Here is a 15684-nt window from a genome sequence, read left to right as displayed (position 1 = left end):
TATTGCAAAGTTCTGCCGGTTGGCCAAAAATTTGTGCTCGTAAAGGCTTTTTGTCCCTTTTTTAAAACAGATATATTCTCCTCGTTAGTAACTGTGGTCACTTCTATCTCAATTTCAATACCTCCCTGAATGATTGGTGATCTTCTAGGAATGACATCCACCACCCTTGCAGCCATTGTGCCTCCGTGTATGATGAAAAAGCTGCTTACTCTACTTATTTCATGGGGTTGATGACTAACCGTTGCGCAGTTTGCGTTTATTAGCTTTACTGAAAATGGGTCGTGCAGATTATTGGGCTCCTCTCTCACACTAAAATGGATAACGAAGCGGTAGGGATGGCAAAAATAAATATTGCGTTTTACCAAAAAACCAAAGTAAAATTCAATTATTAATTTAGTAAATGGTTTTGATAAAACTCATTACTTACCAAAAGTTGTTAGTTCATCAAAGGAATCCAAAGCGATGAATATTCGTGAAAACCTCTGGACGCAACAAGAAATTTGTAGCTTAGAAAGATCGACTCGTAATTGTCAGCTAAATAGAAACCTAAACACACAGTGTATGCATGCAAAGAGTTAGCTCTTTTGCTAGCTGCAATAGAGTTAACTCTTAATAGAGAGTGATTGCGTTCTTTTGCGAATAAATTAGTCTGCGAATATACATGAAAAAGGCGATTTGCCCGAAACTTAACTCCGCGAATATTTTCATCCTGTCGGGTATATTTATTTGGATGTTAAATGTGACATAGTTTGCATTGTTCAATGGAGTATTGGTTTTTTAGCGGCTGCAGAGCCAGAAGTCAAAAAGCTTCCTGAAGTGAATGCGACCCCAGCTCTCACACACTTGGGCAAGGAGCGACCTAAGCGAGCTAAAAAGAATGTTACTCGTCGGCCAGCACCTGCTGTAGCATCAGTTGAGGGTGATGATGAAGTTGCCGAGTCTGTGGAAGACTTTTTCAAACCCGCCACAGTGTCGACGAGCCCTGTGGTCGTCTCAACATCTTCTGCCAAACCAAAACCAAGCACTAGGACGGAGAAGCCTTCCTCTAATGCTAAAGCAGAGAAGGAGGAAAGGTCAAAGAACATTTCATTTACTGTAAATCCCCATGTATAAGCCATAGCTGTGAACCTAAAATTTTGTTTTAAAGTTTGGGGTGCGGCTTATACACGCAATCTAAAAAATTAACTTCTCACTAATTTTGGCGTTAAGTTACCTTTTAGAATGTGCAATTGCTAAAAATGATTTATTCAATAATGAAACACTAAGAAATATCCAGTACCTGGACTCGTAATGAGTTCATTAGCCGTTGTCACTGTCCATTGACGTCTCCAGCCCTTGATTTCATTCATTGAATTGCTTTTTGCTGATACAAAAAATCTGCAGCAGTTCAGTTAGTAGTTTTCAAAGCTATGTTCAAAACTTTCAATTTATATTTGGAATCATATTTTGTCATTTTTGATGGCATATGTTATAAATGTCTTCGCTGATATGGTACTTGCGTACAATGATTTACTGAACGCGTAACACAAGCCCGTAGAGGTGAGAATACACATTGGTCAATTGCCTCACTGTCAGCCAACTCGTCAAAAATTTTCTATCACTCCTTTTTAGAGACAGTTTTGCAAACCTCTTCTCTGTCACTATTTTAGTCCCAAACCAGAAAAGACAGCCAGGTCATCAACTTCAAACAGCGACAAAAAGAATCAAGACAAAACAACAGGGTAGGTTGGCTTCTTTGTTTGAGCAGCAGCGTGTCAGTTACTATCAGTTAATACATGAGTGGCAGTGTGTCAGTTACTATCAGTTGATACATGAGTGGAGTTTGTCAGTTACTATCAGTTAATACATGAGTAGCAGTGTGTCAGTTACTATCAGTTAATACATGAGTAGCAGTGTGTCAGTTACTATCAGTTAATACATGAGTAGCAGTGTGTCAGTTACCATCAGTTCATACATGAGTAGCAGTATGTCAGTTGCTATCAGTTAATACCTGAGTAGAGTTTGTCAATTTACAGGGATTGGCTAGTGAGAGTATTCGGTTATGGTAGTGCAAGGGACTAGTTTCTTTACTTTTTCTATTCTCAGTGTCCTTCCTCTAACACTGATTGTATATTCATTTACCGTATGCACTTTTAGTCTCACATGAGACTTCAGTCTTAGTAGTAAGCTGTGTGCAGTAGTATCACTTTGTTCATGTACTTCATTCCTGAATTCATTTTTTCAATGGGTGAAGGGTGCTAAGTATTTAAATTAACACTACCACTTTCTCAAACATAGTATGGCGTCTTTTATTAGACGATTTCTGTTCAAAATATGATAGGTATTGAAGGGTATGCGTGGGCTATCAGCAGCACCTAATCCTTGTGCTAAAGTATTGTTATCAACGCTATGCATGGATTTTTCTTCAAATAAAACACTCTGATTCTATTTGAGTCTTGCTATTGAGCTGATATTCTTTTAAGAATTCACTATTAATTACCACTGCTCTTTGTGTGAGGCTCGTCTGCTCAACACTGCGTCAGGGTGGCAGCGGGGGCGTCAGGGTGGCAGCGTGGCGGTGATAATTGCTATTATGTGGTATTCAATGTTTTTAATAATGTGCATGGAACAACTCATGCTGAATGGGTGCTGACCGCTATCATGGCTTGGACTTCTGGTGGTCATGTCACAAAAGCAGATGATAATTGTCCTCTAACTTGCTAAATTTCACCATGGTCACTCCGCAATCGAATGGAAACATCCAAAGTGTACATATCTCAACCAAAGTTTGTAAAGATGCCGCGCATGTCAGAATCGAACTCTCAAAATTTACGTCATTTCAGCTATCTACTGGCCTATTGTTGCTCGGTTCCATATGCTGCACTCTGAATCGTGGTTGAACCAATCATTTGTCAAGAAAAAGCATTGTATTCACATCAATAATTTGTTCTTGTTTTCTTCTAAAATGCTTCTAGTCGAACCAAACTGAAATTGGCCGACAGTATCCGTTTTGAAATTTTTACACTCGGCTTACTTCGGCTGTATTCCATCAACTAAAGTTGCTGCGTCAGAAGTTCTGTTTCTGCAGCTGCAGTTGTCATGCTTCCCCCTCATATCTTTTTGGGGTAATAAAATAGACAAATCGCTCCTGGCAGCGCTCCTAACTGGTACCAGTCAGGGTAGGCTAGTCTTTCTGTTTGCTAACCCAGAGGCTTATTTCAACAGTTCGAAGCGCTCTGGAGGCAAGTAAGTAGTATCTCATGTTAGATGTGGCCTGTCAGGTGGGGGTTTTGTGTCTGCTCGCATGGTCCGCCTCACTTCACTTCTAGCATAGCATGCTCGCAAAATTGTTCTGGTAGTTATAGGTTACATATGCAGCTTGTAGATCAAACCAGTTGACTGGCTCAGAACTGTGAACATTTCCCTAGGTTCATGCACAAAATGTTTTTTTTACATTTATATTAATAAATCCCTGATTGTCATCGTGCATGTCTGTCTGTCTGTCAGTCTGCATAAACGCTACACGTTTATACATTTTTTTAGTTGAATTCATCCTAACTTTACACGCATATGTTTCGCGCCTTCCGCCAGGTTCCTTGAAATATTTAGTTTTAAGACTCTTCTAGTTCCAGAGAACCGTCTTTTTAAACACTTATATGTAGGCTATTTGGCCTTTTAAACACTTATATGTAGGCTATCTGGCCTTTTAAACACTTATATGTAGGCTATCTGGCCTCTTAAACACTCATATGTAGGCTATCTGGTCTCTTAAACACTCATATGTAGGCTATCTGGCCTTTTAAACAATTATATGTAGGCTATCTGGCCTCTTTAACACTTATATGTAGGCTATCTGGCCTTTTAAACACTTATATGTAGGCTATCTGGCCTCTTAAACCCTCATATGTAGGCTATCTGGTCTCTTAAACACTCATATGTAGGCTATCTGGCCTTTTAAACACTTATATGTAGGCTATCTGGCCTTTTAAACACTCATATGTAGGCTATCTGGTCTCTTAAACACTCATATGTAGGCTATCTGGCCTTTTAAACAATTATATGTAGGCTATCTGGCCTCTTTAACACTTATATGTAGGCTATCTGGCCCTAAACACTTATGTAGGTTATCTGTCTGAAAATGAAAGAAGTCTTGGGAATCACCAGGTTTGCCGCAAGTTCTTAATAAAGCCTCATGATGAACTTGACACAAATTATTATTTTTATGGCTGAAAATGGAAATATAGAAGTCCTGTCTTAGCAACCTTATAATCTTAGTTTAGTCTAGGATAATTTCTATTAATCGGGTGAGATTCGTTCATTATTCTCACAAGCAACCTTTAAGCCTTAGACACGCGTCTATGAGGAGAGAGCTATACCATTATCATTGTCTAAAATACTCTGTGCTAGTAAAAAGTTGGGTTGCTCATAATGAATAGGCATTATTGGGTGTTTGTCTCCCTATTCATTCGTCTACTAGAAACTGAGAACACAATGCTAAATGTATATAACATCACCATTTAATCTGTTGAAGTTGTCTCTCCCTTTCAGCGTCACCAGCTCCATTGTGTAGACAACTTCTTTCAATGGCTTATAGAATCAATAAGCTAGTGTTGCTCACATCTGACAACATTAATTAATTCATTGGTTTCTGTAAGCCGACAAAGGAGTATGTAGCACTTTTCTGCATGGGTAGCTGAGTCGTAGCTAAGTCGTAGAAGCATTTGATTACCAAAACCTTATCTAACTGTTCTATGGTCATTTTATTTGCTTCCTCATTGTAAATAATGCAATGAAATGTGCATATTTTTATCCATTCTTTCAACTAAATTTTGTAGTTTGCGTATGCTTCTATCAGAACTATAGTAAATAAATAATAGATGGTGTATTTTGAAGAAAGATATATCAAGAGCATGTGTTTAATATATTGGTTCAAAATGCTAATAATAATTGTTTTTATGTTGATGGTTTTTTAAAAGAATAAGTAATTGATTTGGTGCAATAGGCTGTAAAATGCATTGCATTTTTCTTGATTTTTTAGGGCTGCAATAGCGACAGGAATAAAAGATTTCTTTAAAAAGAAAACCAAGCGAGATAAGACAGTGGAAACATCTGACAGTAAGCCAACAGAAGTCGCTGCACCGGCAGCTAAGACAGAGGCAACCACACCTACTCCAAAGCCTCGCTCTGCTTCTATGGACATTCCAGAAACATCTCCATCCGCGGAGAAGTCTGCCATTTCAGGTTTGTGTCACAGTTCATGCTCTGGTCCTAATTATCAGCCTCTTCAATGAAAGCGTTTTAAAGTGGTAATTCTTTTTATAATTGGCTCTATGTCTTCCCATTATATGAACGAGCATGTTGGCAGTGCTGTGTGCCGTGAAAAATCATCATGTTATAACTATGTGTACAGTTATTCTAAGCTGCAGAGAGGTGGTTGAGTGCTGCAGATGGAAGCGCACCTGAACGGTAACCCTTATATCTGAGTATGACTCCTGTGTGGTGCAATTTGTTAAGGTTTTTAGCGTGGCTTCAGGCAGATCAACGGACACGTCTCTTATTATAGTAAATGTAGGTGAATGTTGTCAGAGTCATGTCAGGGCATGTCAAGTTTGCTACTATGGTGCGCAAAATTCTGAATTTGAGCATTTTTATTTTGTCTGAAACCTTGACTTCCAGTCCAATGGGAAAAAGAAAGGGGCATTTAATCGTAGATCCCTCTGGCATATTTTCACCGCTGCTATGCAGTAGAAAATAATAAAACTAAACAGCCAAAATTTATTGTGGACGTTATCAGTATATAAATGCCAGCATGTTATACTGTTACGTACAAGAGCAGTATATCTGAAGATGAGGCTGCATCCTTTCCATCAAGTAAAATTAGTGTCTGGTAAAATTCATTTGCAAGTATTTTGAGTAGATACCACAGAGCCGAATGCCGAAGCTAGTGAATCTACTTCTTTGGAACAGAAGGTAGTGCCTGAATCAACAACAACATCAGCTGCTAGTGCTTCAGTAGAATCAGAAGGTTCGTTACCATCATTTTATTCATGTGTAGCAATTCAATAAGATTAACTCTATATCATATTGTAAAAATCCAACATCTGAAATCGTTGCTTTGTAAACATTTTTGTCTCACTACAAACTAGCTGGGGAGGATCTACATGTATATTGACTGCATAGCTCTTACATTTGTCATTCACTGTTTATACCAACAAATTTTCTATTTAGGTGCTCCTATACCAACAACTTATCTATTTAGGTGATCCTATACCAACAACTTATCTATTTAGGTGCTCCAATACCAACAACTTATCTATTTAGGTGCTCCAATACCAACAACTTATCTATTCAAGTGTTCCTATACCAACAACTTATCTATTTAGGTGCTCCTATACCAACAACTTATATATTTAGGTATTCCTATACCAACAAATTATATATTTAGGTGCTCTTATACCAACAACTTATATATTTAGGTATTCCTATACCAACAACTTATATATTTAGGTATTCCTATACCAACAACTTATATATTTAGGTGCTCCTATACCAACAACTTGAATATTTAGGTGTTCCTATACCAACAACTTATGTATTTAGGTGTTCCTATACCAACAACTTATATATTTAGGTGTTCCTATAACAACAAGTTATGCTTGTAGGTGCTCTTATACCAACACCGAAGAAAAGAAATGTTGGCATTGGCTTTCCAGGCATGTCTGGAGATTTACTTGCTGAGATGAAATCCAAGAGAACTTCTATGCAGGTGAGCCTCTGCCCTACCTTGAAATGAACACACTCAGTCTAGATCAATAAGAACATCTGTTTTGTTGCAGTCTGGATTGTAAGAATGTTTACGAGGTCACAAATACGAAATAGCACAACATAGACTACGCTTTTAGAAACCTTAGGAAGAAATCAATGTGGTGATAATCAGTTTCAAAAGGTGTTCTATGAATAGTAGTACTTGGCTATTGGACAGAGTGATCATAATCTCAAACCAAATCCAAACTGCCTATATCTTTGCTTTATGTGAATAAGCCTTTATAAAATACACACAAGCATGGGCCCTTAGTCAAGTTTGCTTTCCACCCCCTGTATTACAGCATGATGTAGAGGCATTTCGGTCTAAAATTTGTTTATGTATTGTTTCTTTTGCACTTCACTCTCACAGCCAAAGGCAACTCCAAGACCAGCACAAAAGACTGAAGACAAGGCCTTGCCTAAGCTTGAAGAGAGCCTCAACTCTAAAGATGGAGAAAAAACTGTGACTAAAGCCATGGATAAGCCAGGTCCCAAATCTGGTGGAATGCTGTCTCCTGGTACACCACCAGCTCGACCTCCTGCGCTCAAACCACCCGCGCCATCTTCCAGTGATTCTAGCAAAGATAATCCTGTTGCTACGACTCCTCCAGCTCGTCCAACGCCTCCCAAACCTACCGCTGCCCCTCGTGAAACGGTAGCAAGTGCTCCTACAAAACCGCCTGCCTTGCGCCCTAAACCCCCTCCTAAGCCTGCCAAGCCTGCTAAACCAAGCAGGCCTAGCACTGTGATAGACATGCCTAGTCATTCGGCCGTTGAAAAGAAAGGTTTGTTTTGCTTAATCCTGGTCTCTTGTGGAGCGTTCTGGCAGCAGCACTATTATAATCCTCGCTTGTCCAACTTATTCACATATGATATGGAAGTCCTTGATTCACTGAAAATTCAGCATGCATGTTCAGAGTTATTGTCTCATTCACTGTGTATGGCACGAATTATTATGCAAGGTTAGTTTTGTTAGTTGGTGCTCAATGAGCTGCATCCCTTTTGTTAAAATATTACTTTTTTATATACATTACATATTTTTTACAGTTGAAAAGCCGTAAACCATTACTGTTTAAAGAAAGTCTGGTTGCATAAATTATTTAAAATCTCTAGTGAAAAGATTTAAACATCTTCGGTAACAGCCATTCAGACATTCAAAACTAAATTACTTGAACTAATACTGAAGACTGTTTGGTCCAAAAATGTGAAGCAATAAAAATGTGAAACCATTTGCTTAAAATTTTAATGGGAAAGCTGATGGATAACTAAGATTGACTTTATATAGTTCTCAGATGTGATTTGTTGAAGCATTGCACTGTAATTCACTTACAGCACCGCCTAAACCTCCTCCTCCACAATTAAATAAAAGACAAAGCTATACAGACCCTAAGGTCTCTTCACCCACTAGCCCACCAGTTGGTCCCAAGTCTAGTTTTCCCCTTGAAGCAGTATCAACCATCGCTGAATGCACAAGTAATGACCAATCAAGCTGCAAGGACTCTGATCCTTCAAAGTCATTGACTTGTAATGTTGAAAGTCAGCCGGTTAAAGCTTCTGAAGAGGTAGTACCTGTAACTTCAGAGCTCAGCACCATCAACCAGGTTGAGCTTATGGTAAAACCTCTGGAAGAGGCAGTGAGTGATGCGTGCACAGAAGCAGACAGCACTATGGAAGGTGATCATGGTGGTGGCTTGGCGGGAGGCTTTTAGGAAGATGCTCGGCAGTTGTTGGGTGTAATGCGAGGTGTAGGTGGGATGCTTCGCAAAAAAATTGTCTGCAGGGTGATGGGAGTACCTGAGCCCTCAGGGTAACCATCTTGCATGACGCATCCCTTAGGAGGCTTGCTGCAAATTTACAATTAATTTCATTAGAGTGTAGACAACTCCTGTATAATGCACTAACACCGCTTGCAGTTTCTGCTGGAACACAGGCTTTGTATAAGCTTGATAATCTCCTAACTTTGGCTCTCTAATTGCTTTTGCTATCCTGAAACAAGTTAAAAAGTGCAGACCTCATTTTTCATGTTTTTAATAAGCATACATTTAATATCGTTTTACAGCTGGTGGGAGTATGAAGGTATCATCCTCGCAGGGAGATTTGACTTCGTATGATGATGAGGAATCTTCATCTAAGACCAGAGGAAGCTCCAGCAGTACTAGAGGTGGGAGACGCAGTATATCCTTGTCAGCTCTTTTATGTGGGACAAGATAGAACTAACTTATCACACTCATGGGTGAAATTGAGGAGTGTAATTTGGTTATACATATTTTACCGATCTTAGGAGCTGATAATGCAAATTGCTTTTATTCTAGGTCGTAAAATGGTAAAACATTGTTACAATAGGCTATCAACTAAAATATTGTCAACTCAAAATGACTATAGAACGCTCTATCACAGGTAGATCCAGCTGCTTTTTTCGCAAGTGCATAGAAAATTCTGGTTTGCTGTGTTCGGTGTAATCTTTTGTCTCTGTCTTCTACTCCGCTTGATGCTGACCTGACTGCCCATCATTGCATGGCCTGTTGTTCGTGCTTTTTTTGTCACACTGGTCTCGCTTGCTCGGATAGATTCTATAGCCGAGGAACCATCGACTAGACGGCGTGACAGCGAGAGAAGTTCTGGAAGGCTATCTAATGGCTCAGCTTCTCAGGAAAATTGGTGCTCTCCACCTACTTCACAATCAGCTCATTTGGAGGAAGGACCTGTTCTACAGCCTCCTCCCAGCAAAGACAGAAAGCCGTCTGAGCAGGTAGGTATTTAGTATCAGGTCATAGCAAGGGTTGTTTCGCCATATTTGTAAAGTAATTTCTATGCTACGTTAATGGAATTGATCTTAGCTCGAGAATGTCCTGTTCTGGAGTTTTGTCTTTGAATCATTTAATTGATTCGCGCTCATGAATTAGTAGTGAAAAGTATTCACCTAGACAAGTGTTTAATATGGTGTAGTCATGTTGATATAATATTCACCTAGTCAAGTGTTTAATATGGTGTAGTCCATGTTGATATAGTATTCATCTAGTCAAGTGTTTAATATGATGTAGTCCATGTTGATATAGTATTCACCTAGTCAAGTGTTTGATATGGTGTTGTCCATGTTGATATAGTATTCACCTAATCGAGTGTTTAATATGGCATAGTCCATGTTGATATAGTATTCATCTAGTCAAGTATTTAATATGGTGTAGTCCATGTTGATATAGTATTCCCCTAGTCAAGTGCTTAATATGGTGTAGTCCATGTTGATATAGTATTCCCCTAGTCAAGTGTTTGATATGGTGTAGTCCATGTTGATATAGTATTCACCTAGTCGAGTGTTTAATATGGTGTAGTCCATGTTGATATAGTATTCGCCTAGTCAAGTGTTTAATATGGTGTAGTCCATGTTGATATAGTATTCACCTAGTCAAGTGTTTAATATGGTGTAGTCCATGTTGATATAGTATTCACCTAGTCAAGTATTTAATATGGTGTAGTTCATGTTGATATAGTATTCCCCTAGTCAAGTGTTTAATATGATGTAGTCCATGTTGATATATTATTCACCTAGTCAAGTGTTTAATATTGTGTAGTTCATGTTGATATACTATTCACCTAGTCAAGTGTTTGATATGGTGTTGTCCATGTTGATATAGTATTCACCTAATCAAGTGTTTAATATAGCATAGTCCATGTTGATATAGTATTCATCTAGTCAAGTATTTAATATGGTGTAGTCCATGTTGATATAGTATTCCCCTAGTCAAGTGCTTAATATGGTGTAGTCCATGTTGATATAGTATTCCCCTAGTCAAGTGTTTAATATGGTGTAGTTCATGTTGATATAGTATTCACCTAGTCAAGTGTTTAATATGGTGTAGTCCATGTTGATATAGTATTCACCTAGTCAAGTGTTTAATATTGTGTAGTTCATGTTGATATAGTATTCACCTAGTTTGGTGTTTAATATGGTGTAGTCCATGTTGGTATAGTATTCACCTAGTCGAGTGTTTAATATAGTGTAGCCAATGTTGATATAATATTCACCTTGTCAAGTGTTTAATATGGCGTAGTCCATGTTGATATAGTACTCACCTAGTCAAGTGTTTAATATGGTGTAGTCCTGGTTGATATAGTACTCACCACGGGCTAGCCGGGTCACGCAAGATTTTCGCCACACATATACAAACAAAAACAACAGGGTAGACACACTTTTCGCGGTCTTCCGCACGAATATCCAAAAATACTAACAGATGTCAATTCTATCGGCCAAACACAACCTACTAATGGATGAGCAACCTATTAATGTATCCGAATACCTCATATAAAATAAGCCAATCATGTTACATAATGGTTAATACCCACTTTTTCTCTGGAAATATGCCTGCCCGCGGTTTTTGGCCAAGAATAACCAGGGTTCATTATACACCAAAATGTTTCTCACGGGTTCCGGAGGTAGCCCGTTATTGGCATTATCGGGTGGGTCCATTGCTGCCGTACCGAAACATAAACTATTTTTAAGCCAATCAAATTCAACTGCGGTCAAAACAGAGTTTGCGGTAAATTCAAGCGGACGCGCATCTGGGTATTGTATGGTTGTTGAGCTGTGTTTTGATTGGCTTATATTGTAGCCTTATTTGGGGCCGGGTCTTTATACGGACAACCGAACTTAATTTACAGCACGGGCTACCTCCGGAACCCGTGAGAAAAATTATGGTGTATAATGAACCCTGGTTATTCTTGGCCAAAAACCGCTGGCAGGCATATTTCCAGAGAAAAAGTGGGTATTAACCATTATGTAACATGGTTGGCTTATTTTATATGAGGTATTCGGATACATTAATAGGTTGCTCATCCATTAGTAGGTTGTGTTTGGCCGATAGAATTGACATCTGTTAGTATTTTTGAATATTCGTGCGGAAGACCGCGAAAAGTGTGTCTACCCTATTGTTTTTGTTTTGTATGTGCGTGGTGAAAATTCTTGAGTGCGTGACCCGGCTAGCCCGTGGTACTCACCTAGTCAAGTGTTTGATATGGTGTTGTCCATGTTGATATAGTATCCACCTAGTAAAGTGTTTAATATTGTGTAGTTCATGTTGATATAGTATTCACCTAGTCAAGTGTTCAATATGGTGTAGTCCATGTTGATATAGTATTCACCTAGTCAAGTGTTTAATATGGTGTAGTCCATGTTGATATAGTATTCACCTAGCCAAGTGTTTAATATGGTGTAGTCCATGTTGATATAGTATTCACCTAGTCAAGTGTTTAATATGGTGTAGTCCATGTTGATATAGTATTCACCTAGTCAAGTGTTTAATATGGTGTAGTCCATGTTGATATAGTATTCACCTAGCCAAGTGTTTAATATGGTGTAGTCCATGTTGATATAGTATTCACCTAGTCAAGTGTTTAATATGGTGTAGTCCATGTTGATATAGTATTCACCTAGTCAAGTGTTTTATATGGTGTAGTCCATGTTGATATAGTATTCACCTAGTCAAGTATTTAATATGGTGTAGTCCATGTTGATATAGTTTGAAGTAAACAAACTGCTTTCCTGTGCAGTTTCTTAATTTGTTCAGTTTTTCATGGTCTGTTCGTTTTTCACATAGAGCCATACGTTTTTCATTCTTTACTTCCTCTGTCAGCAAGACCAGAATTGTTTAATAAATTAGCCGATCTCATTTGTCTTTGCTCGATTTACAGTCCGCTGGAGCCAATTCCGATGATGATTTATTTGTGTGAAGCTCGTCCAGAGTTATAGCTACCTTCAACTTAGTCGCACACCATTCGAAGCTCCGCTTGTTCTACACGCAACTCAACTAGAGTATCTGTCAGAAGCCAGTGTTATCTTCTTTCAGTTACATGTGCATGCGGAGTTGTGATTATATTCCTGAGCAATGCCTCCACCTGGTTATGCTCATTGTGCTCACTGGCAAGACGTTTTTAGGAGTTTCTTGGTGTAACATTGCATGGCCTCTGCTCACTCTTGTGTCTAACGTAGATTTTGTGAATTGCTCGAGTTGGACAAGCATGTCTGTGCCCTTAATATTTTCTCTTTCTTTAAACTATTGTTTTTGTACTGTAGATCATTACTCTGCTATGCAGCCTCCTTGTTTACGATTACTAATAAGGTTCTTAGAAATATATATTTTTATTCTTATTATTAGGATGCTATTATTTATATCTGCAATATCTTATTTGTATTAAATTTTTTTCACGGCTAGGTTGATTACAAACTCACAGATTTGAAATTTTTATGTACAGTAAATATATGTGACCTAACGGTTAGGGGCCGTGCATTGCGATTTTAATACCATCTTTGTGGATCATGTTCTGTTCTCTTTGCTACAACTTCTCATCTGGTACCAACGATGAATGTCAACTTGTAAGTGCTAATTGTTAACACAGCTGCCAGCATGTTTACACGGCTACAGCTGTTAACACTACTTCAGCTTCTCCGGCGTTTCTCAAACTTGACCATTTTTATAGTGATTATAACTCGGAGCTTGTGATGGATACTGTTGTTATTATGCATTGTCTACTTCATGGTGAGTTTTAAAGAAACATTTCAAGATAACTTTGGTTCATCATAAAACAAAAGATTTTGCAGGATTTGATTATTAAGCATGTTTATGCTCGCGTGTTTCGCACTTTTGACTCGGTGGAGAAAACATGGATGTGACAAAAACTGAGAAAATATTTTATCTGTTTTCAAGAACATCGGTAATTGGTTAGTTGGCTGACGCAACAGCTGCCTGTTGCAATTTTGACATGGTTAGGTTTATTGGTTTCCCACTCTGTACAAATGTTTTGCTACGTTTGTAACTTTCGCTAAATGATTATCTCACTAGTGTCCCTTTTAGCACCTCTACACTCTAAAGTCCTTATACATTCATAAAAAATGGTTACTACAAAATGATTGATCTGTATACAGCAACTATACACAGACTTAACAACAAAAACTGAAACTAACTTTTTTTCAAAGTTTTGCATTATGAAGTTTAAATTTCAATGTATGATTAACTACCTGCTAACACAAGCCTTGATGGTTAATTACAAGTTTTCAGTCTCAATTGTTTGATTTTGGGTCTTTGTGTTTTGACCAAGATTCGAGCCCGAAAAGAAAAACCTTAGTTTGAATTCCAGCAAACTGAATAAAGATAAAATGCAGTTAAATATATTGTGATACGCTCTATTGCTACTGAGCCATTCATCTGCAAAATGGCAGGAATTACCTATAAAATGAAAGCAACACAGATTCATAACTTCTTATATTGGGTTCCAACGTTGCACACCAAATTGCTCAGTGGGACATGACATCACTTGTCTGTCTTTTTTGGAAATTGCAAGTTATCCTCAAATTTGGGCAAAATTAAATGTAGATTTTGGTTCTAATGGAGACATCATAAATATAGCAGGCAGCAACATCAGCAGTGGTAGTAGTACTGGTATTTTTAATGTTATACTAATTCCAGGGCTACTAACTAATCTAGTTATGAGGTCATGGCTGCTAACTGAATATTTAATATGTAATGGTGACCACCCACACAGTTTCTATGCTTAGAAAAGTAAAATAAGTTATCTCTTCTCCCCTTAATTTTGTTTGGAAATATCATGCTTGTTCTCTTGGTTGGCAGTTCTTACTGATTTGCTTTTTCAAATGACCAAAAACTGCTGAGGCAATTACAAAACTCAAATTAACCCAGTTCTTTTAGATTCAAATAGCATTACTAAATAAAAATGTTGTTTGGATCACCATGTGTGGATTAAAGGCAATCCTACATTTAGAGAGTAATATTGATGCCACCAGTTAACCTGCGCAGGCAGTTATAATAGTAAATATAGTGAATAAACAAGATTCATGTAAAGTGAAATGTTGAATAGGTGAAGTGTAAAGTGATATTAAACTAGAGATGTACAGATTCAAAATTCAGATACCGATTCAAAATTCAGATACCAATCCGATATACCGATTCTTATTGAAAAATAATCCGATTCAGATCTTTTGTGTTGCATAGATAATTGTTCATTTTATTATATAAAATAAAAATATTAATTTACTCGTTTGTATTTATGAAAAAAGAGATATACATATATTTACATGCTGATATACCGTGCATGTAGTAACAAAACAGTCTATTTTTTAGCTAATAATATTTGACGTCTAAACTGACCTAAGAGCACACGGTGCTGCTGGCATTTTTGTTGTTTCCGTTGTTGTCAGTGAAAACAACAACGTTAGCAGCACCTGTGAAAGAACAGCTATTTTAAAACTTAAAGTAAGACCTGCAATAGTTTTTATTAACAAGAACTAGCTCATCAACTGATCTGTAAGACCATAATTATTTAGACGCCTCTTCAAAAGTTAATGTGTGAATAAGTACAATAAAAAAGGGAAACAAATTAGATTCACAACCAAACGAGAACAACCCAACAAACAAGCTACGCGTCGTCAGGATAAAGAGAGAGATAGGTAACTTTACGCAGTCTGCACAAAATACTTTCGTAATGCTAGTAAATAGAAATATTACACCGCATTCTTGTTTACTTTTTTTGTTATCTTGTTCGTGATTAGCTGCAATAAATCCCATCGCTGTATTTGGGAAATGCTACACTTTGTGATCATGTCCTGACTAAAGAAAAAGGGTTCCTTAGCTTAGTTGATGTTGACCAGGCTATAGACATGAAATAAATATTGTGGCAGGCCCAGCCCAGGGCTGATACTCCTCCCTAAAAGGCCCATTAGGTTCGGCCCAAAATCACGTTTTAGGGAGGGGGGGGGGTTTTCAGACCATGAGGCACTGTCAGTGAATTTGCTACTTTAGGGGTGGTTTCCACAGCCAAGCCAGTAAAAGGGCCCATGCTCATTAAGGTTTTATTCAGCCAAAGTAATACCAAAAAATTGCACCGAATTTCCAG

At 38.0% G+C, this 15684-nt stretch overlaps 1 protein-coding gene across 6 annotated transcripts in view; it reads left to right on the top strand.

Annotated features, from left to right (window-relative positions):
* Positions 1–13053, top strand: part of LOC137405308 (F-actin-uncapping protein LRRC16A-like) — a 62708-nt gene extending 49655 nt beyond the window's left edge. For 4 of the 6 annotated variants that reach the window (XM_068091564.1, XM_068091549.1, XM_068091559.1 and 1 more), the window contains 11 exons: positions 782–1073; positions 1650–1721; positions 3205–3225; positions 5018–5220; positions 5897–6004; positions 6642–6745; positions 7154–7568; positions 8116–8457; positions 8843–8944; positions 9351–9532; positions 12469–13053. In XM_068091564.1, the coding sequence (XP_067947665.1) occupies positions 782–1073; positions 1650–1721; positions 3205–3225; positions 5018–5220; positions 5897–6004; positions 6642–6745; positions 7154–7568; positions 8116–8457; positions 8843–8944; positions 9351–9532; positions 12469–12507 (1880 nt within the window). In that variant the 3' untranslated portion in view covers positions 12508–13053. The remainder of the gene's footprint in view (positions 1–781; positions 1074–1649; positions 1722–3204; positions 3226–5017; positions 5221–5896; positions 6005–6641; positions 6746–7153; positions 7569–8115; positions 8458–8842; positions 8945–9350; positions 9533–12468) is intronic. The other 2 variants (XM_068091543.1, XM_068091555.1) reach the window with 2 other exon arrangements.
* The last annotated feature ends 2631 nt before the right edge of the window (positions 13054–15684 follow it).

Source organism: Watersipora subatra, chromosome 1 (genome assembly GCF_963576615.1).
Source record: "Watersipora subatra chromosome 1, tzWatSuba1.1, whole genome shotgun sequence".
In the NCBI taxonomy this organism is placed as follows: Eukaryota; Metazoa; Bryozoa; class Gymnolaemata; order Cheilostomatida; family Watersiporidae; genus Watersipora; species Watersipora subatra.
This window is presented reverse-complemented; position numbering and strand designations above follow the sequence as displayed.